Source organism: Mercenaria mercenaria, chromosome 17 (assembly GCF_021730395.1).
Source record: "Mercenaria mercenaria strain notata chromosome 17, MADL_Memer_1, whole genome shotgun sequence".
Lineage (NCBI taxonomy): Eukaryota > Metazoa > Mollusca > Bivalvia > Venerida > Veneridae > Mercenaria > Mercenaria mercenaria.
Window position 1 is genome coordinate 13,542,334 of NC_069377.1, and position 27,794 is coordinate 13,570,127.

At 35.1% G+C, this 27,794-nt stretch overlaps 1 protein-coding gene across 1 annotated transcript; it reads left to right on the plus strand.

Annotated features, from left to right (window-relative positions):
• On the plus strand, window positions 1-26,299 carry LOC123536839 (U3 small nucleolar RNA-associated protein 18 homolog). The gene is made up of 13 exons (XM_053529094.1): window positions 1-282; window positions 6,208-6,296; window positions 7,354-7,449; window positions 8,468-8,535; window positions 8,984-9,111; window positions 10,006-10,089; window positions 11,273-11,441; window positions 14,843-14,943; window positions 18,425-18,515; window positions 19,425-19,548; window positions 20,355-20,529; window positions 23,470-23,612; window positions 26,210-26,299. The coding sequence occupies exons 1-13, from the start codon at window positions 85-87 to the stop codon at window positions 26,232-26,234; spliced, it is 1,491 nt and encodes a 496-aa protein (XP_053385069.1). The 5' UTR covers window positions 1-84; the 3' UTR covers window positions 26,235-26,299.
• The last annotated feature ends 1,495 nt before the right edge of the window (window positions 26,300-27,794 follow it).

Consider the following 27,794-nt stretch of genomic DNA (forward strand, 5'->3'; position numbering starts at 1 on the left):
TTTGCTGTCAAAAAACGTTTGAGAGATTTGGGAAAAACAAACCACGTTTTTATTTTTATACAAATACTTGAATTATTTACGAAAATGTTGCGAAAGCCGTTAAAAAGACACCACAGCGGTAAACAGAAGGATTCAAGCAAAAGGAAAATTGAAGGTCCACCTGTCGGGCAAACGAAAAAGAATCGAAGGTGGAAACAGAAGGGTGCAAAAGAGAAAGCTCTTGAAACACTTGTTCTTGGTGATGAAAAAGAGTTAATTCATCAGTTTGTAAACACCGAAAAGGTACCATTGGCAGGAGATGAATTTAATAATATGAAAAAGGCAAAGCCTCTGAGCGAGTGTAGGCTAAACGGCAAAGAAACTATTCACTGTTTAAAACAATTCCGAGAACCTATTCACTTGAAAAGAAAACAAAAATTTAGTGTCATTATACCTGTAACAGCGAATATCATACGTTGCAAAATTTATGGAACGCCGGTGTCACAGTGACGTCATTACCTGTTTGTGGCGTTCTTATGGCTTTATGCTTATTTATGACATTTTATCCCATTTTCTGGCCAATGCTTGATCTTTTAAAAGAAAATCATATTTTTTTTCTACCAACTGGAAATCTTTCTTGCATTATTTTTGAGTGATGGATAATATTCAGCAATCAAATGAAGTTCTGTATTCACTGCCAACAAAGCATTTCCTGTGAGCACCTGTCCTCTAGGGACACGCACTTTGTTAATAAAAGCAAAATTGAAATTATTTCCATAACATAACTTTTTTAAAAATAAAGACACCTAATGAACATAGAGATTGTAACTCAAATATAAAATTAAAAAAAACGAAAAAACAATTTTCCCGACTTTGACGGAAGTAGAACAAAATGGCGGCGCCCAGACGAGAGGAAAATTTTTCAGCTACATCACTTTTGCCCCATTCGGCACACCTTTGTTATATTCGCCTACACATTGCCGTAAGGTGAGCTACGCGCTTGCTATTAATGACATTATTTTCCCATTTTCTGGCCAATGCTAGATCTTTTATAGAAAAATAATATTTTTTTGGAAGTGGCTATTCTTATGGTCCCGTAGGAATAGCCTTGCAGGCTATTCTTACGGCTCTCCTGTAAAAATAGTGAAAAGTTTTCAGGTGGTTAATCCTACGGAACCGTAAGAATAGCCACTGCCTATTTTTAGCTCGACTATTCGAAGAATAGTCTAGCTATTCTACTCACCCTGGCGTCGGCGTCGGCGTCGGCGTCACACCTTGGTTAAGTTTTTGCATGCAAGTACATACAGCTATCATTTAAAGGCATATAGCTTTGAAACTTATTTATTCTTTTTCTAGGTCAATTACCAACCTCACTGGGTCAAGTTCCATAACTCTAACATGTATTTTGAGCAAATTATGCCCCCTTTTGGACTTAGAAAATTCTGGTTAAAGTTTTACATGCAAGTTACTATCTCCAAAACTAATGCAGATATTGAATTGAAACTTCACATGTGTCTTTGGGGTTATAAAACTAGTTGATAGCACCAAGTCCATAACTCTGACCTTCATTTTGGCCAAATTATGCCCCTTTTGTACTTAGAAAATTTTGGTTAAAGTTTGCGTGCAAGTACATACAGCTATTACTAAAAGGCATATAGATTTGAAACTTATTTTTTCTTTTTCTAGATCAATTACCTACCTCACTGGGTCAAGTCCCATAACTCTGACATGTATTTTGGCCAAATTATGCCCCCTTTTGGACTTAGAAATTCTGGTTAAAGTTTTGCGTGCAAGTACATACAGCTATTACTAAAAGGCATATGATTTGAAACTTATTTTTTCTTTTTCTAGATCAATTACCTACCTCACTGGGCCAAGTCCCATAACTCTGACATGTATTTTGAGCAAATTATGCCCCCTTTTGGACTTAGAAAATCCTGGTTAAAGTTTTACATGCAAGTTACTATCTCCAAAACTAATGCAGATATTAAATTGAAACTTCACATGTGTCTTCGGGTTATAAAACTAGTTGATAGAATCAAGTCCCATAACTCTGACATGTATTTTGGGCAAATTATGCCCCCTTTTGGACTTAGAAAATCCTGGTTAAAGTTTTGCGTACAATGTACATACAGCTATTACCAAAAGGCATATAGCTTTGAAACTTATTTATTCTTTTTAGGTCAGTTACCAACCTCACCGGGTCAAGTTCCATAACTCTTAACATGTATTTTGAGCAAATTATGCCCCCTTTTGGACTTAGAAAATTCTGGTTAAAGTTTTACATGCAAGTTACTATCTCCAAAACTAATGCAGATATGGAATTGAAACTTCACATGTTTCTTCGGGGTTATTAAACTAGTTGATAGCATCAAGTCCCATAACTGATATGCATTTTGGTCAAATTATGTCCCGTTTTGAACTTAAAACTCTTTTGATATTTAACATTTTGGGTAATAATTTCCTGCTTCTGTGACAATATTTCGAATAGTCGAGCTTGGCTGTCTTACGGACAGCTCTTGTTTTTCTACCAACTGGAAATCTTTCTTGCATTATTTTTGAGTGATGGATAATATTCAGCAATCAAATGAAGTTCTGTATTCACTGCTAACAAAGCATTTCCTGTGAGCACCTGTCCGCTAGGGTGCGTTTTTCATAAAATAATTTGATAAAAGCTAAATTGAAATTATTTCCATAACATAATTTTTTAAAAATAAAGACACCTAAATCGTAAATGAATAGAGAGGTTATAACTCAAATATGAAATAAAAAAAAACAAAAACAATTTTTTCCCGACTTTGACGGAAGTAGAAAAAAATGGCGGCCCCCTGACGTTGACGAAGGTTTTTCAGCTACATCACTTTGCCTCATTCGGTACACTTTTGTTATATTCGCCTACACATTGGCGTAAGGCAAGCTACACGCTTTGCGCAATTGCTCGCGAGCTATGCTCGCTATTATTCTGGACCAGCTTCTGTACAGCGGCAACAGGGCTTTTTCTAGTAGGACGTTTTGGGACCATGTGATAACTTTTGACTGTTGCAATCCCGTCTCGTCCAAACTTATTCTGCATATTTATGTTGGGAAATCCCCAATAAAGTCTGTTGGGAACGTTTTCTGGTACATGTACAATGTATTTATAACGATTAAATCTCTGATAATTAATTTATATAAAAATTTTGAAATTGCCCTGCTGACATTTTTTTAATGTATATTTTGTGTTTTGTTTCTGCGATTTAGTATCATCGGCAGTTTTTGTTTTGGGGTTTTTTTTTTTTTTTTTTTTAACGTTAAATTTTGAAAAATTAATTTTTAAAAAAAATTTAAATTGCGATTTTTTTTTTAATGTATTTTGTGTTTTGTTTCTGGTTTTTATTTCTCCAGTCCGCTGTGTATTGAAACCGGTATCAGGGTTGATTTCTCCTCACACCTGTTTACACATATTTCCGAAGGTTTATGTTGTTTTTTTTTTTTTACAAGTTGACATTGAAAATATTGATGGACTTTCTATTTCAACCAAAGAAAGCTGAAAAATCGGTTTAAATAATTTGATTGTCATCAGTTTGATATGTTCAAACAATGCTGCTGTCATTTGGGATTTACTGGTCTTATGTAACTATTGATTTAGTTGTTACCTTATTTTAATCATTATGGCTAAATGAATTTACTTCCGATTACTATCATTACTATGTTATATTATGATTAAATAATCATTAAACATTCTATCCTATTCCTAATTTCATTCAAATCTGTCAAAATTTGGCAGAGATGGAAACAAAAAACAGGTGTAGAATTCAAAAAGTTCATCATTTTCAAAACAGTCAAGAAAGTTTTAGAGTTATTGTGTATATCAATGACTTAACTTCGTTAAAGGCTTAACAATGGATAAACTTTGTTAAGGCTTAACAAAATATGATATTGACGAGGTTTTTTTTTCATAAATACGCGGATAAATATATAAGATAATGTAGCAAATTTATTGGAATATAATCCATATGAAACTTTTCAAGTGAACCTGTTCAAAGGTTGATTGAATGCTGATGAAGAAAATAGAAATTTTATGTAAAATTGTATGATGAAAAAAATGGAATATTAATTTTTGTTACCAGATACTTAGATGCTACTAAAAAGTATTTGAGCCACACCATGAGAAAACCAACATAGTGTATTTGCGGATGTGCAGGCTGGTCTGGATCCATGCTGTTTGCAAATGCACTATGTTGGTTTTCTCATGGTGCAGCTCATTTTATCTATAATGATTTTGATGATTAATTTTATTGAAGGTTAATACAGAATTATTGCCCTTGAAGTAATTTTACAGTGTTTGGTAACAGTCACCGTAACAGTCAGTGGCAAATTGTTGCAACAGTAACCAGCTCCTTTTGCAAAATACATTTAGAAGGTTCAAACTTTGAGCAAATGAATTTAAGCATTTGGATACACACATTCACTCAAAAAAGCAACCTTTCCTCACAAAAGGTAACAGAGTTTCAGAAATCTTGAATGAAAAAGAAAAGCTTTTAAGAAGAATGAATAAAAGTGTATACCATGAAAACAAATTACTTCATTGCTTGTGTTATAAAGAGCTGTTTGAGTAATGTCCTCATTTACATTAAGAAAGGAAATTTGTAGAAAATAAAAAGAATGTCATTAGGGCTGTGATTGGTAGATTGAAAGAATATGGGTACATTTTTAGCTCGACTATTCGAAGAATAGTCTAGCTATTCTACTCACCCTGGCATCGGCGTCGGCGTCACACCTTGGTTAAGTTTTTGCATGCAAGTACATACAGCCATCAATGAAAGGCATATAGGTTTGAAACTTATTTCTTCTTTTTCTAGGTCAGTTATCAACCTCTTTGGGTCAAGTCCCATAACTCTGACATGTATTTTGAGCAAATTATGCCCCCTTTTGGACTTAGAAAATTTTAGTTAAAGTTTTACATGCAAGTTACTATCTCCAAAACTAATGCAGATATTGATTTGAAACTTCACATGTGTCTTCGGGGTTATAAAACTAGTTGATAGGATCAAGTCCCATAACTCTGGTTTTCATTTTGGCCAAATTTTGCCCCCTTTTGGACTTAGAAAATTCTGGTTAAAGTTTTGCGTGCAAGTACATACAACTATTTCTAAAAGGCATATAGATTTGAAACTTATTTTTTCTTTTTCTAGATCAATTACCAACCTCACTGGGTCAAGACCCATAACTCTGACATGTATTTTGAGCAAATTATGCCCCCTTTTAGACTTAGAAAATTTTGGTTAAAGTTTTACATGCAAGTTACTATCTCCAAAACTAATGCAGATATTGATTTGAAACTTCACATGTGTCTTCGGGGTTATAAAACTAGTTGATAGCATCAAGTCCCATAACTCTGACTTTCATTTTGGCCAAATTATGCCCCCTTTTGGACTTAGAAAATTCTGGTTAAAGTTTTGCGTGCAAGTACATACAACTATTTCTAAAAGGCATATAGATTTAAAACTTATTTTTTCTTTTTCTAGATCAATTACCAACCTCACTGGGTCAAGTCCCATAACTCTGACATGTTTTTTGAGCAAATTATGCCCCCTTTCGGACTTAGAAAATTTTGGTTGAAGTTTTACATGCAAGTTATTATCTCCAAAACTAATGCAGATATTGATTTGAAACTTCACATGTGTCTTAGGGGTTATGAAACTAGTTGATAGGATCAAGTCCCATAACTCTTACCTTTATTTTGGCCAAATTATGCCCCCTTTTGGACTTAGCAAATTCTGGTTAAAGTTTTGCATGCAAGTACATACAGCTATTACTAAAAGGCATATAGATTTGAAACTCATTTTTTGTTTTTCTAGATCAATTACTAATCTCACTGGATCAAGTCCCATAACTCTGGCATGTATTTTGGGCAAATTATGCCCCCTTTTGGACTTTGAAAATTCTGGTTAAAGTTTTACATGCAAGTTTCTATCTCCAAAACTAATGCAGATATTGAATTGAAACTTCTCATGTGCCTTCGGGGTTATGAAACTAGTTGATAGCAGCAAGTCCCATAACTGATATGCATTTTGGTCAAATTATTCCCCCTTTTGAACTTAAAACTCTATGATATTTAACTTTTTTGGGTAATATTTTCCTGCTTCTGGGTCAATATTTCGAATAGTCGAGCTTGGCTGTCTTACAGACAGCTCTTGTTTATTAAATGACTGGATCAGGTAAAATATACTATTGAATGATTTTCAGAGGGAATTGCCAAAAGAAACCAGTCAGTCTTCATTAGAAGTAGATGAGAAAAAACCAGTCTGGGAAGATGAGGATGATGTTCAGGGGAGGTAATTTTATTCCACTATTTATTACATGCAACATTCAAGGGATACTGATTGTACATTGGTATTTATTTTTCCTGTTGATTGTTGTTTTACCTCCGATTTGGTCCTTTAAAAGGGTAATTATATAATTTTTAATGTCAGTAGGGACAAATTGTTAAAAATTAATTCTTTTATATTTGTGTATTGATTTGAGGGCAGAAATGAACACATGGCATGTATAGGGTAATTGACTGTCAGCATGTGTATGCGACATACGTAGATAAAAGATGTCTATTATCTTAATTATTACCATATTTGTGTTGATAAGCAGATGGATTGTGTCCTAACCCTGAAAGTATCCTCTAGTATTGTCTGATAAGGGGGACTGGGTGAGTTTGCAGATGGTTAGATTGCAAGCATAGATAATAAACATGATCTGGTGCTTTGTTGAAGATAACATGCACTTCAGATAAGGAAAAATGCTTTAACCACTTTGCTGCCCATTGTCCACCATCCAACCACACTTGCCAAATGAATTATGAAAGCTAAAAAATGCAAATTTTCTTTTAAATAATAAATGTATGATGCTGTTTAAAACATTGATTAACTGTACTTTGTTTATACTTTGCAATATTGTATACATCAGTAAGTTTCTACCAATGGCTACCATCAGACTATACAAGTTAAACATATTTTTAGTGGGCTTCATTGTTACCAAAAATAGGTTATTGAGGTGCTTGCTGAAGTATTTAACAAATTTGATGAAAACTGAAACATTTTTTTTAATACAATTTTTAATGTAAAGATAGTACCAACATTAAAAACAAGAAATTCTTTAAAAAAGATTTTATACTAATTGTATGCGTAAAACAAAAGATAAATGATAATTTTGTTAATCAATTAAAAATTGTTTTTGGGGCCTCCGTGGTCAAGTGGTTAAGGGCGCCAACTTCAAATTCACATGCCCCTCATTGATTTCATTTCAAGCCTTGCTGGATAACATCTCAGTTGCTTTTATAAGTTTGTATGTATATTTATTTATAATTAAGTTATTTTATATTGATAACCCTTGTTTTTCCAGTATTTTACTGTCTAAAGCGAGAAGATTCAATGATGTAAGACATGGAGAAGAGAAAAAAATATCCAAGAGTGAATACAGCCAAAGATTGAAGTCGCAGTAAGTTTTATAAATACAGTTGAAACTTTGTATCTGGAACTTGGCTGTCTTGAAAATACAGTTATCTCAAAGAAAATTTTCAAGTGATAGACTCCCTCCTTCTGTTTAGGCGTAAAAAAAAATTGTTTGTTTCCGGTATCCCGACCTACCCTAAATTTTTGGCCCGACCCTAAATGTTTTTATGGCCTTGGAGAATATTTTTTTCAACTTTTTAGCAAAAAGATGCAAAACTGCACTTTTTATGCTTTAAACATGGCCAGTGATGTTAGAAATCAACTTACTGATGCTCTAAAGGCATAACCCCCTTATTTGTAATCATTTTTTGACAAAAAAATAATTTCCGAAAAGTCTCCCTTAATAAAAAAAATTTCCAAAAAAAAAAAAATCCGACCTACCTACCCTAAATTTTTTGAGCATGTTACCAGAAACAAAGAATTTTTTTTTTAGGCCTTATGCGTAGTACCACCCCATTTAAGTAATGTTCACCTTTAGCCTGCTGGCGGCAAATGATTAGAATGCCTTTGCGACCAGTGCAGACCAAGATCAGCCTGCACATCCATGCAGACTGATCTTGGTTTGCACTGTTTACTATTCAGTCAGTAAATTTTCAGTGAACACCTCTTCGAATAATAAATGGTACTGCCCACATTGAATGATGGACCAGTCCATTTTAGAAATTTAGCAGGCTAAAGTTAAACATACTGTGAAATTTGTTTTGTCAAACGGAATTTCAAGTCATATGTCAACCAGATTACAATATGTATTTATGTCTAATTAAAATATTTTTTGCCTAAATAGAAGTGTGATTATATGTTGAAAAGTGATCAAAAATGAAAGAAAAATGGCTTTGTTGTAGATAGGTTGTGCTCTGAAGAAGCTGATTTGCTAAGAAGCTAGCTTTGAGTCTTTTTGAGATTTTGTCTGTTCAAGATTGGTGTTGGTGGAAAGGGGTGGGGGCAGGATTTTGTCCTTCATTCTATTTACACACTTTCATGTATGTACGTTTTGTTTCATTCAGGTTCGAGAAAGTGTCGTCTACACCAAACTGGGCAAAACTTCCTTCTGAAAGAGACAAAAATTCAGATGGTATGTAGGTCTGTGATTAAAGTGTTTAAAGATATAATGTAGGACTTTTGTGATCAAAATTAATTTTTCTTCTGAGTGTATGAAAAATTATTTTTTATCATCTGCAATAGAAAATAGTACTTTTTGTATTGGTTTTGTTACCATAGAAGATTTATTTTCTATGACTTAATTTATCATGAGACAGGAACATAGGCATTACCAAATTTCAGAAATAAGCAAACATGAATTCTAACTCACATATTTATAGTAAGTTGCAAGAATAGGTCCAGACAGGGTCTGGCTTTCAGAGTTTTTTCTGCGTTACATGTAAGTTGCAAGACATAGACAAAAATGTCATGAATCATTTTCCCAGCATAAATTGTTTGTTTAGAATTAATATTTAAATAAATTTAATGATAGATAATAAAAATACCTGCTTTAAGAGTTATCTTATATTGTATGTTGCCAGATGAAGACAGTGACGTCGAGGATATATTACAGAAAACAGGAACATTTATCACATCCTCATCCTCACTACCTAAAACAGTTCTACAGATCAAACCATGTACAGATATAAATAAAGAAAGTCCACAACAGGTAATGATTGAGATCATTTTAAGATTGATAGTTTGAAATTTTTCAAACATTAGAGCTTTTGATGCCACCCTTTAAGTCTGCGTTACAAATAGTTTTTGTCTGTAAAAACAGGTTTCTCAAATGTCACTCCTTTGTCAGTGTTGGTGTTCACATCACAAAATATATTTTGTATGTAAGTAGGTTTCTCAAAAGCTGGAAGGTCAAATGCTTTCAAGTTTCCTACATGTATGTTTTTAGCATCATCAGACTGAATGTTTTCAAGCTCATTAAAGTCTTAAGCGTCGTGACTTGATCTTACCGTATACTTTGTCAAAGTTACATTCCATTTAATGTAGAAATTTTCTCAAAATTTTACATGTAAGAATATTCAAATTTTACACCTGCAGGTGTTTCTTATCCTGTTTATCAATAAATCAATCAATAAATCAATCAATCAATCAATCAATCAATCAATCATCAACAGAGAACAACATGATCATCATCATAATAAAATAGTTCTGCATAAATCTCATGGATATTAGCATCATCATCATTACCTTCATTATTACATGTATATGAAAAAGTAAAACGGTTAGGGATTACATAGGTCATATTTACAGTTACATAATTTGTAGTACATGAGAATGGAGAGTTCTTCAAAGTGGAAATTTATTCTCAGTATCAGATATGAAATGAATTTTACTATGTTTTGTTATTCCTGGTCGCATTTCACAACAGAATGTAATTTGTTACTGGAAAGCAATGCCAGAAGAAAGTCGTTAAACTATTTAAACTGTCAGATATACAGTGTGTCTGTATGCCAACCTCCATAAGAACGTTTCTTTGATCTGGGACCTTTGCTCTAGCCAACAAGTTGTATCTAAAGCAAAAAATGAAGATAAGAATTAATTTCAGGGAAAGCTTACAGCATTAGAGTTTCATCCGTCAGCCCAGGTAGCTCTTACAGGCGGTTTGAACAATACACTCGCACTCTTCCAGGTATGTGGGCTTTTTCTTGGAAAAAAAAAAATTGTATGTTAGCACAGTTTGGCTTTTGGGATGTCTTTGCACTATAAAAAATCAGCTGGTTAAGAAGAAAGTTGTTAACTAAGTGGACCCATAATGACATTTTACTATGAAATCGTTGATATTCATGGGGGACTAATTTTTATGGATTTTGTGGTTGAAACTATCTACGAAATTAAATCCCAACAAACAAGTATAAATCCCATTCATTTTATGTAAAAAAAAAATTGAAATCAAGGAACTCATATCCCCATGAAATTGCTGTTTTGACCCAAACCAGTAAATTTCATGCCCACGAAATTAAACGATATTACAGTACATAATTGGAGGGGTTAGAGCCAGAAGGTTCTAAGAACATATAATATATATAATTATTCCCGTCTTGCACTAACCCCTCGATATGTGAAATCAGCATTCTGAGGTTCCTGTGGGAACCATTCCTTATATGAAACAGTTAAACTATATTTATGGCTTAAGAATAAAGGAATATCATGCAAGACCAGGGAATCATGCAGAAACTGCTGATTGTCATTCTACTCGGGTCTGTTCAAAGAGGGTAATTATTACCTCAGGCTCACATGGTACATTTTCAAAAGATTGATTTAAAAAAGTACCATCTTGAATATGGCTGTAGACATTAATGGGGAGATTTGTAAGAAATATGAAAAAAAGATCTGATTTCCAAAACTGTGCAATCTCTGTACTTCTCTAAATGTCTGTTGATTCTTTTGCATTTTCCTTTTTTTGCAGTGCAAGTTAAAGGCTCATAATGTGGCTGCCACATCTTTTATTATGAACATAAAATATTTTCATTTCTTGTGAAATCCTATTTTCAGTAATTGTTTTCTCTGATATTTGTCTAAGGTTTGAATGTTGATTAACATATTACGAAGTTTTATTGAATACATTGTTTTTGATTACCCCCCTTTTACCGCTCTAAATGTTTAAGTTCATGATTGTGCAGATTTTCAAGCAGAGCTTTTTTAACCATGTAATTATGCATAACATCTGTTTGGGCAGCTATATCATGGTACATTGACTGATTTAGTTTTGAGACAAAAATAATCATTTAGATGTTGTGCATTCTATATTCATTGAGCAATTTATATTATATAAATGATACCAAAGCATTTAACTTTGTGTTCTACTCATGCAGGTTGATGGGAAAACCAATTCAAAGATACAGAGTTTATTTATAGAAAATTTTCCTGTATATTGCGCCCACTTCACACGAGATGGGGAACAGATTGTGATAGGGTCCAAACACAAAAGCTTCAAGTACTTTGATATGATCAGTGGATGTGTTGTTAATGTTCCAATGAAAGGTATACTTTGATTTTTTGTCGTTTAAAAAAATAGTTGAAATGTGAATGTAGATCTACATGAAAAGTTTGATATACAGTTATATATTGCCTTTTAGTGAGGTCAGTATGAGGATGTATCAGCCTGGAAAAAGTGATATTTATAGAGGGCGTACCCTGAGGTCAATATCCCTTTTCCCAGGTCGATAGATCCTCATATAGACCAAACCTAGTAGACAACAAATGTTTTATTATTAAATCCAACAACTCAAGGCTACTTTGGAAAAGAGCAATTCATATACTCAAAATTTTTCCAGTGTTTTGACCTTTAAAATTGTGTATGTCGCATTGTTATAACATCGAAACGCTATGAGGTCGATACGTGATTTTTGGCGCTGCCTACGAGTCATTACGACTTGTTATGATTAATCATGTGACAGTGTTAACACCAATGGAAAGCACTCTAAATAAAGATTTATTAATATTTCTTCATAAGCAAAGACTTGCATTTTCAGGCATTTTCTTGAAGAATGGCAAATAAGTAAAAGAAACTTCTTCAGAATAAGTTTCCCTATATTCTTTGAAGTTTTTCATGAAAGTGTCATTTGTTACATGTTGTATTTAGCTTACCTGTCACAAAGTGACAAGGTGAGCTTTTGTGATCGCGCGGTGTCCGTCGTCCGTCGTCCATCCGTGCGTGCGTCCGTCCGTGCGTGCGTCCGTAAACTTTTGCTTGTGACCACTCTAGAGGTCACATTTTTTGTGGGATCTTTAAGAAAGTTGGTCAGAATGTTCATCTTGATAATATTTAGGTCAAGTTCGAAACTGGGTCACGTGCCATCAAAAACTAGGTCAGTAGGTCTAAAAATAGAAAAACCTTGTGACCTCTCTAGAGGCCATATATTTCACAAGATCTTCATGAAAATTGGTCAGAATGTTTATCTTGATGATATCTAGGTCAAATTCGAAACTGGGTCACCTGCCTTCAAAAACAAGGTCAGTAGGTCTAAAAATAGAAAAACCTTGTGACCTCTCTAGAGGCCATATATTTCACAAGATCTTCATGAAAATTGGTCAGAATGTTCACCTTGATGATATCTAGGTCAGCTTCGAAACTGGGTCAAGTGCCGCCAAAAACTAGGTCAGTAGGTCAAATAATAGAAAAACCTTGTGACCTCTCTAAAGGCCATATTTTGTCATGGTATCTGTATGAAAATTGGTCTGAATGTTCATCTTGATGATATCTAGGTCAAGTTTGAAACTGGGTCATGTGCGGTCAAAAACTAGGTCAGTAGGTCTAAAAATAGAAAAACCTTATGACCTCTCTAGAGGCCATATATTTCATGAGATCTTCATGAAAATTGGTCAGAATGTTCACCTTGATGATATCTAGATCAAGTTCGAAATTGGGTCATGTGCCATCAAAAACTAGGTCAGTAGGTCAAATAATAGAAAAACCTTGTGACCTCTCTAGAGACCATATTTTTCATGAGATCTTCATGAAAGTTGGTCTGAATGTTCACCTTGATGATATCTAGGTCAAGTTTGAAAGTGGGTCACGTGCCATTTACAACTAGGTCAGTAGGTCAAATAATAGAAAAACCTTGTGACCTCTCTAAAGGCCATATTTTTCATGGGATCTGTATGAAATTTGGTCAGAATGTTCATCTTGATGATATCTAGGTCAAGTTCGAAACAGGGTCATGTGCGGTCAAAAACTAGGTCAGTAGGTCTAAAAATAGAAAAACCTTGTGACCTCTCTAGAGGACAGACTTGTGAATGGATCTCCATAAAATTTGGTCAGAATGTTCATCTTGATGATATCTAGGTCAGGTTCAAAATTGGGTCACGTGCCTTTAAAAAGTAGGTCAGTAGGTCAAATAATGAAAAAACGTTGTGACCTCTCAAGAGGCCTTATTTTTCATGGGATCTGTATGAAAGTTGGTCTGAATGTTTATCTTGATGATATATAGGTCAAGTTTGAAACTGGGTCAACTGCGATCAAAAACTAGGTCAGTAGGTCTTGAAATATAAAAACTTTGTGACTTCTCTAGAGGCCATACCCTTGAAAGGATCTTCATGAAAATTGGTCAGAATGTTCACCTTGATGATATCTAGCTCAGTTTAGAAACTGGGTCACGTGCCTTAAAAAACTAGGTCAGTAGGTCAAATAATAAAAAACCTTGTGACCTCTCTAGAGGCCATACTTTTCATGGGATCTGTATGAATGTTGGTCTGAATGTTCATCTTGATGATATCTAGGTCAAGTTTGAAACTGGGTCAGCTGCGGTCAAAAACTAGGTCAGTAGGTCTAAAATTAGAAAAATCTTTTGACCTCTCTAGAGGCCATATTTTTCAATGGATCTTCATGAAAATTGATCTGAATGTTCACCTTGATGATATCTAGGTCCATTTCGAAACTGGGTCAACTGCGGTCAAAAACTAGGCCAGTAGGTATAAAAATAGAAAAACCTTGTGACCTCTCTAGAGGCCATATTTTTCATGAGATCTTCATGAAAATTAGTGAGAATGTTCACCTTGATGATATCTAGATAAAGTTCAAAACAGGGTCACATACCTTCGAAAACTAGGTCAATAGGTCAGATAATAGGAAAACCTTGTGACCTCTCTAGAGACCATATTTTTCAATGGATCTTCATGAAAATTGGTCAGAATTTTTATCTTGATAATATCTAGGTCAAGTTCAAAACTGGGTCACATGAGCTCAAAAGCTAGGTCACTTTGTCAAATAAGGCGTAAAAAAAAAAATTGTTTGTTTCCGGTATCCCGACCTACCCTAAATTTTTGGCCCGACCCTAAATGTTTTTATGGCCTTGGAGAACATTTTTTTCAACGTTTTGACAAAAAGTTGCAAAACTGCACTTTTTATGCTTTAAACATGGTCAGTGATGTTATAAATCAACTTACTGCTGCTCTAGAGGCATAACCCCTCTAATTGTATTCATTTTTTGACACAAAAATAATAGCCGAAAAGTCTCCCTTAATAAAAAAAAAATCCAAAAAAAAAAGTTTTTCCGACCTACCTACCCTAATTTTTTTGAGCATGTTACCGGAAACAAAGAATTTTTTTTTTAGGCCTAATAGAAAAAACGACGTCATACTCAAAACTGGGTCATGTGGGAAGAGGTGAGTGATTCAGGACCATCATGGTCCTCTTGTTTTCTTCAGTGAGTTATTTGGTTATCATGAATGTAAAAGAAAATGTGTTTGTTTTACACGTAAGCTGAAAATATCGTCAGTCCTCAGCTCTCCAGTGGCTATATGTTCAGTATGAAAATGCATTCTTTTGTTCTTGCGCCAGAATAAAAAGTATCCTCTACTGACATCCTGTTATAAATACTGCATAGTGTTCTTCAATCTTTGTTGTTCAGTTCATACAAAATACAATAATTCTGTATTAACAGGTATAGATGAGCACAGTTTGAAGGATTTTGCAGTATCACCTGATGGCAAATACCTTGTGTTTTTGGGACAATATGGAGCTATGCACTTTATTTCATCAAAGGTATTATTCTGGAACAAATGCATGTTTGCATTAGATATGCCATGTTTTTTTGCAGTCACCTTTTGAGAACCCCTTTGTGGACTGTTTACTTGTTGCTTGTTTGAGTTTTCTGGTATTGATGTTATAAAAGAAGACTAGAGCATATATAGTGAGAATATAAGAATCTTGCACTAGTTGAAAGTGCAGTTTGAAATATCTGGCTCGAGGGTAACTTTTTGGGTTGTTAGGAGGCTCTTCCAAGTTATCCAAGAGTCAGAATATTTCCATCCACTCCTTCTACTAGTGAATTTTTTTTTCAATTTTTTTTTTTTTTTTATTGCATATTGTATCTTATTGTATTACAGTAGCGTATTAGTTTACACATTCATTCATAATTTACAGCAGAGTCTTCTTACACCTGTTTTTTTCAGCACAGTGGAATATATGGGAAAATCCTGTCTGGCATATTACTTATCTTACATATCTTGCCCTCTTTAATAGATATGCAATAAATTAGTATGAAAAGGGAGAGAAAAATTTACTTTATGTTCTAAATTCTTTGTCCTTTCAAGAAGCTCTAACATTGTTTTTAAAGTGTTAGTTTTTTTAGAGTGATAACTTTTTCTTTTGATAAAATATAATATGGAAAAATATATTTCTAAAGTTACAGTGCAGTTTCTTATACAGGAAATATTATACAAACAGAAGTAAGTTTATCAAATAATTAAACGTGAAATCAAGGGACACAACTTTGGCAGTACTATGTCAGTGTTACTATATTTGGACAAAATTTGCTTACTTCCCTTTAATGCCTTTTACAGGTAAAGAATCAATCAATATTCCAATAACGGTGGAATAGGGCAAATAAACCTGAAGAATATTGATGATTTAAATGGACATACACTTGTTTTTAATGAGTATATAATTTATTATCATCAAAACAAATTTTATACATGAAGAAGATTTTTTTACCTTATTAGGTAAATATTAAACCTTCTGTATTGTTACAGGAGCATTATATATAAACTGGATCAGTCTCCTTTTAAGTTACGGACGGATGGTTAGAGGAAACGGACGCTTCTAATCATCTAAATTATTTGGAATCCTCACTTAATATTCTGAGTGAGGACAATTAAAGCTCATATTTCATGATGTTCGATGATAACACCAGAAAGTAGACTTTTCACAATGTGATAATGCTCAATACTTCTGCAAAATCAGTTATAGTATCAACAATGGTTGTCTCTCCCTCTTTGCACTAGGAAGAAAAGGGCTTTTCTTGTGCTGGTTAGTTGCTTGACTAATCAGGGACATAGGATGGTTTTGGACGATTAGGGTTGCTGTGGGGATGGGTACGGGAGAGGGTCTTCAAAATACATGTTTGAAATGGCACTCGGGGTGTATTTTGGGGGAATATTTTGCCTTAAATATAAGCTATGAGTAGCAGATTTATGTAGTTATCTGCTGTGCTTGTATTTGCATTTGGTCATGTGACCCTCCAAATTTGGTTATTATCGGAGGTATACACATGGGATGACCATATCACTTCAAAAGCTGTTGCGTCCCAGGGTACACAACCAGTATACTAATTCGTCCAGTCAGGTTGTTTTTAGAGCTTACTAGACATTCAGATGGATAACTGTATACCCTCCTGATTTATCCCCCAGCCAAAGGCGAAGGGAATATTAGAAATGCTCTCCGTCCGTGCGTCCGTCCGTCCGTGCGTCCGCAACGATCTTTGTCCGGAGCATAACTCCAAAAGTACTGGAGGGATTTTCTTCAAACTTCATACACTGATAGAACACATTGGGAGGAAGTGCAGTGTGCAAGAACAATAACTCTACCTTGCCTATTTTTTGAGTTATTCCCCTTTATCATATTTTCTTAAAAAATTTTGTCCGGAGCATAACTCCAAAAGTACTGGAGGGATTGTCTTCAAACTTCATACACTGATAGAACACATTGGGAGAAAGTGCAATGTGCAAGAACAATAACTCTACCTTGCCTATTTTTTGAGTTATTCACCTTTATCATATTTTCTTAAAACATTTTGTCCGGAGCATAACACCAAAAGTACTGGAGGGATTTTCTTCAAACTTCATACACTGATAGAACAAATTGGGAGGAAGTGCAATGTGCAAGAACAATAACTCTACCTTGCCTATTTTTTGAGTTATTCCCCTTTATCATATTTTCTTAAAAAAAATTGTCCGGAGCATATCTTCTTCATGCATGGAGGGATTTTGATATATCTTGGCACAAATGTTTACCACCACGAGGCGGAGTGTCATGTGCAAGAACCAGGTCCCTAGGTCGAAGGTCAAGGTCACACTTAGAGGTCAAAGTATACAAGAATTAAAACCTTGTCCAGAGCATTTCTTCTTCATGCATTGAGGGATTTTGATATAACTTGGCACAAATGTTCACCACCATGAGACGGAGTGTCATGCGCAAGATCCAGGCCACTAGGCCTAAGGTCAAGGTCACACTTAGAGGCCAAAGGTCAGATACAAGAATGACTTTGTCCGAAGCATTTCTTCTTCATACATGGAGGGATTTTGATGTAATTTGGCACAATTATACACCATCATGAGACGAGGTGTCATGCGCAGTTCCCTTCTTTAGAATTACTTCCCTTTATTGTTACTTTAAATAGCTTTTATTGTAACTTTTTCATTACTAGTTTTAGGGAAAAATCGAGACCACTTTTCTGTAGTACAACAAGTGTGCTAAATCCAATTTTAAGGTGTATTTTGACCAATCTCTGCCTGATAAAGATTTTTGTGTGGACTTGCATTTTTTTTTTTTTTTTTTTTTTTTTTTTTTTAAGATTAACTTCCCTTAGTTGTTACTATAAATAATTTATATTGTAACATTTTTATAATTGACCTTATGGAAAAACAAGACCACTTTTCTGTGGTACAACATAGATGTTACTCTATAATTTTAGGTGTATTTTTTTATAAGGTATCTCTACCTGGTAAGGAGTTTTTTTGTGGACTTTAAAAAACAAAAGACTTACAATGATTACTAAACAACCACAAAATTAACATTCCATTTGCAAATACAGCTGCTAGAGTAAAGAAATTTGCTTTGACGGGCATATATTATGACATTCTGGCACTCTTGTTCCCTGTTAGCTTTCCATTCCTTCTTTTTACAGTAGCCATATAGAAAAACATCATAGCTATACTGTTCATGAAAATTAATAAAATTTAGCAGTAAACCACCTCACTACTGACTTATTCTTTCTTCCACATCTTAAAACCTCTGATGCGGACCACAACTAAACGGTTCTTCAAAGCTTTCCCCAAAATTAATACTTTCAGACACTAACTTGCCAGGAACTTTAGCCTTCAATTATAATATGCCCGGCGGGGGGATTAGCCATGTCTAACATGGCTCTTGTTATCAATTAATTCAATAGCAGTTCTTGCAAGTCTGGTGCCACATGTGACTTCCTGGTGCACGTGCAACAACAGCTTTGGCATTTTTGTTTCAGTCAAAAGAATGGTTGTTCACACTTACAATGAATGGCGGTGTTACATCAGTGGATTTTACCAATGATGGCCAACAGATGTTCTCACATGGAGGTTAGTATGAAAGACTAAGTATACATCACTTTCATAATGAACATTAACATAATTATTTTGATAATAATTTTTTTCAACTCACAGAAACCGAATTTTGAGGTTGAGCTATTGTAATTATCCAAGTCTGTCTTCAGGTGTTACCTCTCTGATTTAAACAACCTTTCTCATGAACCACTTAATGAATCTTCATCAAACTTGGTCAGAAGCTTCCATGCTTGGACCTGTCATATGATTGTTCAAATGGTTCCACTTGACCCTTTACACTAGGAAGAAAAGTCTGTTATCCAAGTTTAAAATCAACTAATGAGATGCTATTGCTATGAGGGTGGCCTCTGTTTTATAGTTTTAAACACAGTTCTACACAATGAAGCTAGCAATTCGGAAAGACTCATCTTTTTATGCAATATGGATTACACGTCATGTTGTTGTTCTATCATTCGGTCATTTAATTCTGCAGTTTTTGTAATTAAAATATACCAAAGTTCACAACTTGGCAACAGTTTATGTACCTTTTATAGCATGAAAATGATTAAAAATTGGCTTCCATGGCATCTGTGGCCAATTCATTAAGGTCACTGACTTCTAATACCTTGCCCCTTAACACTGTGGGTTTGTAACCTTGTTTGGGTTGTAGAATTAGTTGTGTGAGGAAGTTGTCCATGTGACTTACAGAAGGTCAGTGGTTCTACTTTAGTGCAAGCCCATGATGAAATAATGCCTGTAGGGGCTCCTGGGGTTGTCCTCCACCATAAAATTGTGTTGGTGAGACTCTAAACTCAACACAAAAATAACCCCAAGAAATTTAAGAATTAAAATGATCTAATAATAGTGTTGTGTATTTTAAGAATCAAGTGAGTATGTATGATGTTAAAGTATGTTTTAATTGTATGTTTGTTCTATTTTTTTCAGATGAGGGTCAGGTTTATGTTTGGGACATTAGGTCTCGAGACTGTACACACAGGTTTATGGATGAGGGTTGTATTCATGGAACAAGTGTTGCAGTTTCTAAAAATAACCAGTATATTGCTTGTGGGTAAGTCTGTAGTTGTGTTTACAAGTATATGTAGCATGGCTGATCTCTGTTAGTCCCCTACAGTCCCCTACAGGTTGAAAACCAGTTTTGGACCATAGGTTTGCTCTTTGTCAGTCCATCTTTCCGTCCATCAGATTTTACTTGTCGCATATATTTTCCACAACAGTATGACTTGTAGCATGCCAGACCAAGATCTCTTGCTCAGAGGTCAAAGACACACTCTAAATTGAAATTTTTAGGTTGATTTTATTGTCAGGACTTTTACTTGTCAGCTTTAAATAACTTTGCACAAAAGCTCACCAGAACAAGATGATGTGTCACGTGAAAGACCTAGGCCATTAATTTGTTTATGTTCAAGCATCTTAAACAGTTTTTGACATCTTCAGTCAGATATTATTAGGAAACACTGTCCTTTATATGACTTGAAATTTTATGTATCATGGGGTTGTGATTTGATTCATGGGTGAGGTATATGTTATCTGTGATGATTGATATAAGAAATTATATCTGGAGCAGTTTCATCTTCCACCACAGATTCATGTGGAGAAGTTGGCAGTTGCTTAAGGAGGAGAAGTTAGTTCTATTACAGAGTACAGGGACACTGGTTAGTTTAACTGCTTGCCATTTCATGAATACTGTTGAAAAACAGTGCTACCCTTCCCCCTCTCCCACTCAAAAAACAACACAACAATGAACAATCTATTATAATTTGTAGGTACCAGGCAAATAGTTTCATGTTTTGAGGGTTTCAATGAACTTTTAGAAAATTTGAACATGTATATTTAAAAAAACCTTTCTTTTAACAGGTCAAACACAGGTGTTGTCAATCTATATGAGCGAGAAACATGTCTGTCATCGTTTGAACCCAAACCTGTGAAAGCCATAATGAATCTGACATCAAGTTGTACACACGCCAAATTCAACTCCACATCAGAAATGTTGGCAATATCCTCAAATGCATATGAAAAAGGCATTAAATTTGTAAGTGTAATTTTACATTAGATGTGAGTTTTACAAGACTAGTCAATGTTCGTTTTTCCATTGTCATTTAATTCGGCATGTAAAGTAATGTACTTCTTTGTAAAGTAACTTTTTATGCCCCCGAAGGGAGGCATATAGTTTTTGAACCGTCTGTCTGTCGGTCTGTCGGTCTGTCCGCATTTTTCGTGTCCGGTCCATATCTTTGTCATCGATGGATGGATTTTCAAATAACTTGGTATGAATGTGTACCACAGTAAGACGATGTGTCGCGCGCAAGACCCAGGTCCGTAGCTCAAAGGTCAAGGTCACACTTAGACATTAAAGGTTATTGCATTGATGGGCGTGTCCGGTCCATATCTTTGTCATCGATAGATGGATTTTCAAATAACTTGGCATGAATGTGAACCACAGTAAGACGACGTGTCGCGCGCAAGACCCAGGTCCGTACCTCAAAGGTCAAGGTCACACTTAGACATTAAGGGATATTCCATTGATGGGCGTGTCCGGTCCATATCTTTGTCATCGATGGATGGATTTTCAAATAACCTGGCATGAATGTGTACCACAGTAAGACGACGTGTCGCGCGCAAGACCCAGGTCCGTATCTCAAAGGTCAAGGTCACACTTAGACATTAAGGGATAGTGCATTGATGGGCGTGTCCGGTCCATATCTTTGTCATCGATGGATGGATTTTCAAATAACTTGGCATGAATGTGTACCACAGTAAGACGACGTGTCATGCGCAAGACCCAGGTCCGTAGCTCAAAGGTCAAGGTCACACTTAGATGTTAAAGGTCTTTTTTCATGATAGTGCATTGATGGGTGTGTCCGGTCCATATCTTTGTCATTCATGCATGTATTTTAAAATAACTACGCATAAATGTGTGACACAGTAAGACGACGTGTCGCGCGCAAGACCCAGCTCCGTAGGTCAAAGGTCCTAAACTCGAACATCGGCCATAACTATTCATTTAAAGTGCCATCGGGGGCATGTGTCATCCTATGGAGACAGCTCTTGTTTTTTCTGAAACTGGAACTACACACTAACAAATAAAGCACAACTTTCAAGGTGATTTTTAAATTTTTACATAAAAATGGAAATATTATGTCAACTTAAATAGTTTTTTGTACCCCCCCGACAACAAAGTTGTAAGGGGGGGTATACTGGTTTCAGGTTGTCTGTCTGTCTGTCTGTCCGTCTGTCTGTAGAACCAATCTTGTGCGCTCCATCTCTTCTCATCCACTTGACACAATTTAATGAACACACAAGTGATCAGTAACAACAGTAGTTGTGCATGGGGCATGTTAGGTTCTTTCAGGAAAAAAAAATTGCAGAGTTACGGGACTTTGTTTTTTTGTTACTGTACTATATACATAGACACAATTTTGTGCGCACCATCTCTATTCATCCCCTTGACACAATTTAATGAAACTTCACACAAGTGATCAGTAACAACAGTAGTTGTGCATGGGGCATGTTAGGTTCTTTCAAAACAAAAATTGCAGAGTTTTGGGACTTTGTTTCTTGTTAACATACTATGTACATACAGTCTGCATATGCAATCTTGTGCGCGCCTAATCTTCCAAACCCTTGCACACAACTTAATGAAACTTCACACAAGTTGTGCATGATGCATGTTACGTTCTTTTAGATAAATATTCTGCATAGTTATGGGACTTTGTTTTTTGTACCCCCCGACAACAAAGTTGTAAGGGGGGTATACTGGTTTCAGGTTGTCTGTCTGTCTGTCTGTCTGTCTGTCTGTCCGTCTGGTCGTCTGTCCGTAGACGCAATCTTGTGCGCACCATCTCTCCTTATCCCCTTGACAGAATTTAATGAAACTTCACACAAGTGATCAGTACCAACAGTAGTTGTGCATGGGGCATGTTAGGTTCTTTTAGAAAAAATTGGCAGAGTTATGGGACTTTGTTTTTTTGTTACTATACTATATACATAGACACAATCTTGTGCGCACCATCTCTCCTCATCCCCTTGACAGAATTTAATGAAACTTCACACAAGTGATCAGTACCAACAGTAGTTGTGCATGGGGCATGTTAGGTTCTTTTAGAAAAAAATTGGCAGAGTTATGGGACTTTGTTTTTTTGTTACTATACTATATACATAGACACAATCTTGTGTGCACCATCTCTCCTCATCCCCTTGACACAATTTAATGAAACTTCACACAAGTGATCAGTACCAACAGTAGTTGTGCATGGGGCATGTTAGGTTCTTTCAGAAAAAAAATTTGCAGAGTTATGGGACTTTGTTTTTTTGTTACTATACTGTATACATAGACACAATCTTGTACGCACCATCTCTCCTCATCCACTTGACACAATTTAATAAAACTTCACACAAGTGATCAGTAACAACAGTAGTTGTGCATGGGGCATATTAGGTTCTTTCAGCGACAAAAATTGCAGAGTTATGGGACTTTGTTTCTTGTTAACATACTATGTACATACAGTCTGCATATGCAATCTTGTGCGTGCCTGATCTACCAAACCCTTACACACAATTTAATGAAACTTCACACAAGTGATCAGTACCAACCCTAGTTGTGCATGGTGCATGTTACATTCTTTTAGATAAATATTCTGCATAGTTATGGGACTTTGTTTTTTGTTACTATACTGTAAACATACAGTCTATATACATACAGTCCACATAATTATGCAATCTTGTGTGCGTCAAATTGCAATGTACTGTGTCAGTGCATGCGGGGGGTACATTCATCACCTTTAGTGATAGCTCTAGTTGTTACTATACTGTATACATACAGTCTATATACATAAAGTCCACATAATTATGCAATCTTGTGTGCGTCAAATTGCAATGTACTTTGTCAGTGCATGCGGGGGGTACATTCATCACTTTTAGTGATAGCTCTAGCTTTTGTTTGGCCACCAGAATTTTATATATATGTTTTCAGGTACATGTAGCTAGTCAGACAGTGTTCTCAAATTTCCCAGACAATTTAGACAACAATTTGAGAATACCCACAGCAATAGACTTTTCATTGAATAGTGGATATTTCACTGTGGGAACTCATAAAGGAAAAGCTTTGTTATACAGGTAAGAAATGTTAAATGTGGAACAGTATGATATATGATTTATCAGACCCTTTTCATGTTTTACAGGTAAAAACTCCTTTTCGACTTAGAGTATGCTTATTGTAATGTTATTTTTTTATTTTTTAGCTCGACTATTCGAAGAATAGTCTAGCTATTCTACTCACCCTGGCGTCGGCGTCGGCGTCACACCTTGGTTAAGTTTTTGCATGCAAGTACATACAGCCATCAATTAAAGGCATATAGCTTTGAAACTTATTTTTTATTTTTCTAGGTCAATTACCAACCTCTCTGGGTGAAGTCCCATAACTCTGACATGTATTTTGAGCAAATTATGCCCCCTTTTGGACTTAGAAAATTTTGGTTTAAGTTTTACATGCAAGTTACTATCTCAAAAATTAATGCAGATATTGATTTGAAACTTCACATGTGTTTTCGGGGTTATAAAACTAGTTGATGGCAGCAAGTCCCATAACTCTGACTTTCATTTTGGCCAAATTATGCCCCCTTTTGGACTTAGAAAATTCTGGTTAAAGTTTTGCGTGCAAGTACATACAGCTATTTCTAAAAGGCATATAGATTTGAAACTTATTTTCTCTTTTTCTAGATCAATTACCAACCTCACTGGGTCAAGTCCCATAACTCTGACATGTATTTTGAGCAAATTATGCCCCCTTTTAGACTTAGAAAATTCTGGTTAAAGTTTTACATGCAAGTTACTATCTCCAAAACTGATGCAGATATTGATTTGAAACTTCACATGTGTCTTTGGGGTTATAAAACTAGTTGATAGCAGCAAGTCCCATAACTCTGACCTTCATTTTGGCCAAATTTTGCCCCCTTTTGGACTTAGAAAATTCTGGTTAAAGTTTTGCATGCAAGTACATACAGCTATTTGTAAAAGGCATATAGATTTGAAACTTATTTTTTCTTCTTTTAGATCAATTACCAACCTCACTGGGTCAAGTCCCTTAACTCTGACATGTTTTTGAGCAAATTATGCCCCCTTTAAGACTTCGAAAATTTTGGTTAAAGTTTTACATGCAAGTTATTATCTCCAAAACTGATGCAGATATTGATTTGAAACTTCACATGTGTCTTTGGGGTTATAAAACTAGTTGATAGCAAAAAGTCCCATAACTCTGACCTTCATTTTGGCCAAATTATGCCCCCTTTTGGACTTAGCAAATTCTGGTTAAAGTTTTGCATGCAAGTACATACAGCTATTACTAAAAGGCATATAGATTTGAAACTTATATTTTTCTTTTTCTAGATCAATTACTAACCTCACTGGATCAAGTCCCATAACTCTGGCATGTATTTTGGGCAAATTATGCCCCCTATTGGACTTTGAAAATTCTGGTTAAAGTTTTACATGCGAGTTTCTATCTCCAAAACTAATGCAGATATTGAATTGAAACTTCACATGTGTCTTCGGGGTTAGAAAACTAGTTGATAGCAGCAAGTCCCATAACAGATATGCATTTTGGTCAAATTATTCCCCCTTTTATACTTAAAACTCTTTTGATATTTAACCTTTTTGGGTAATATTTTCCTGCTTCTGGGACAATATTTTGAATAGTCGAGCTTGGCTGTCTTACGGACAGCTCTGTTTTTATTTAATGTCGCACCGACACATGATAGGTCATATGGCGACTTTCAAGCTTTAATGGTGGAGGAAGACCCCAGGTGCCCCTCCGTGCATTATTTCATCACGAGCGGGCACCTGGGTAGAACCACCGACCTTTCGTAAGCCAGCTGGATGGCTATTGTAATGTTATAGTTTTACTCATAGCTTATATTATACTATCAAGCACTGAGAATAGTCGAGCACGCTGTCCACTGACAGCTCTTGTTTTTAAATACAATTTATTTTTCAAACGTCTATATTCATGTATTTTCTAGTTTCAAGTTGTATCATATAAATGAACAAGGTATATGGCATTAATAATATAGTATGGGTGTATGTGTATGAAATGGATTTTTAAGGATAAATATACATCTGTTCTGCAGCGGAAATGTTAAGCAACTTAAGGAGTGCAGTATCATACTGCAAAAGAAAAAATGCATTTTTTTATACAAATATTTTTTTTTTTATTACATACATATATGCACTTACAATTATTTCATAAATGCTATAAATATATTCTTTGACTAGATATATAATGAAAGCGTTGGCAGTTAAAAAACTTTAAACCCAATGACATGTGAAACTGATGTCACAAATGAAGTTACATACTTGATATGCAATTTGAACGTTATTATTGAAAATATTGACATTTCAGATTCAATTATATCTTAAGTAGTTTATAATGAATGTATTATGAAATTTAGATACTGTGAAATCATTAATTTTTGTGGGGGACTAATTTTCATGGATTTCGTTGTTGAGTCAATCCACAAAATTTAATCCCAACAAACAAATAAAATTCCCATTCATTTTGTGTTCAAAAGTTTATATCAATGAATTTATATCGCCACGAAATTGCCATTTTGACCAAAACCACGAAATTTCATGCCCACGAAATTATAATTTTAAACATGTAGACAGAAACAGTTTCATTCAGTTTGTATCATCAAATACTATCTTTTTCTTTGCAGATTGAAGCAGTATGGCAACTACTAGAACTTCTGAAATGTCGAACATTTATATATTTTGACAAAAAAAATAATAAAAAAGGAAAACAGGAATGTGTTGAAGTTATATGTATGAGGTCGCGGAAAAGTGTATTTTTGACTTGCATGGTCTTTATAATGCTCCTGTAAGTTAGCAGTGAGCCAGAGTAAAGGTTAGAAACTGTTTTGCTAGCTCAACAGTCTTACACATTATTTATCGGATATTATAATAATCCCACCAAAATGTTTTTAGCTCAGCTGAGCATAAAGTGCTTTGGGTGAGCTATTGTGTTTGCTCACTGTTCTTCCGTACATTCATTCTTCCACACTTTTCTTCAGATTACATGTCTTCTGAAACTACTGGTCAAAATTGCACCGAACTTGGTCAGTAATGTCTTGACATGGTCCTTTATCAAGATTATTCAAGTGTTGCAGTTTGGCCTCTTTAAGTGCAGCCAGAGCTGCAAATAGTATAAACCATTAAATAACTTCTTCTCACGAACAACTTCATGTATCTTCACCAAACTTCCTCTGTAGCATCATTATAAGGTCTTCTTACAGTTTTTATCAGATGAGGGCGCTTGGCCCCTTTAAGAGGCTTTGGGCTTAAAATAGAAATACCTATAAATGACTTCTTCTATGAACCACTTTGTGGATTTTCATCAGTCTTGTTCTGTAGCATCATTATGAAGTCCTTTCTTTATTTTGTTCAAATGGGGGCACTTAGCCCATTTTAGAGGCAGCTAGTGCTAAAAATAGAATTATCTTTAAATTTCTTCTCATAAACCGCTTAATTGCTTTTCTTTAAACTTGATCTATAGCATCATTGCAAGGTTCTCTTTCAACTTCGTTCATATTAGGGAGTTTGGACTCCATTAGATGCAACTAGAGCTAAATATAAAAATTCCTTTAAACAACTTCTCATGAACCTCGTGATGGATCTTCATCAAACTTTGGCAGTAGTATCATTGTAAGGTCTTCTCACAGATTTGTTGAAATGTGGGTGCTTGGCCCCTTTTACCTCAGAAAGGAATGCCTTTCAACAACTTCTTCATTGAAATGTTCGATGCACCTTCATCAAATTTCGCCTGCAGCATCATTGTAAGTTCATCTTCAGAAGCTATTAACATGGGAGCACTTTAGGGCATTTTTTTCAGGGGCAAGCTAAAAATAGAATGACCTTTAAATGACTTCTTTTCATGAACAGTTTGATGGATCTCCACTTGCCTTGGTCTGTAGCATCATTTTAAGGTCCTCTCCCAAACTTTTCAGGTAGGGGCCACTAGAGCCCAAAATAGAAATAGCTTTAAACAAATTATTCTCATGAACTTAATCAAACTTGGTCTGTAGCATCACTGTAAGGTCTTTTCCCAATTTCATGAAAATGGGAAAGGGTCACTTGGTCCCTTTTAGGGGTCACTAGAGGTAAAAAAGAACCATTTCAAAGAGACCTTCCAATATACCCAAACCTGCTCCAGTTGTCTTTGTCTGTTTTTTTCCAACCCATTTTTTTCGACTTCAGAACCACCTTGTATAGACTAGTGTTTGAACTGTTTGTCATCTGTCACAC

Bases quoted from the DNA above. Each gene is read 5' to 3' on its own strand.
- LOC123536839 (XM_053529094.1), top strand. From the start codon at position 85: ATGTTGCGAAAGCCGTTAAAAAGACACCACAGCGGTAAACAGAAGGAT. The intron at 283-6,207 runs GTACCATTGGCA...AATGATTTTCAG, and splicing joins AGTTTGTAAACACCGAAAAG to AGGGAATTGCCAAAAGAAAC. The intron at 7,450-8,467 runs GTAAGTTTTATA...TGTTTCATTCAG, and splicing joins AGCCAAAGATTGAAGTCGCA to GTTCGAGAAAGTGTCGTCTA.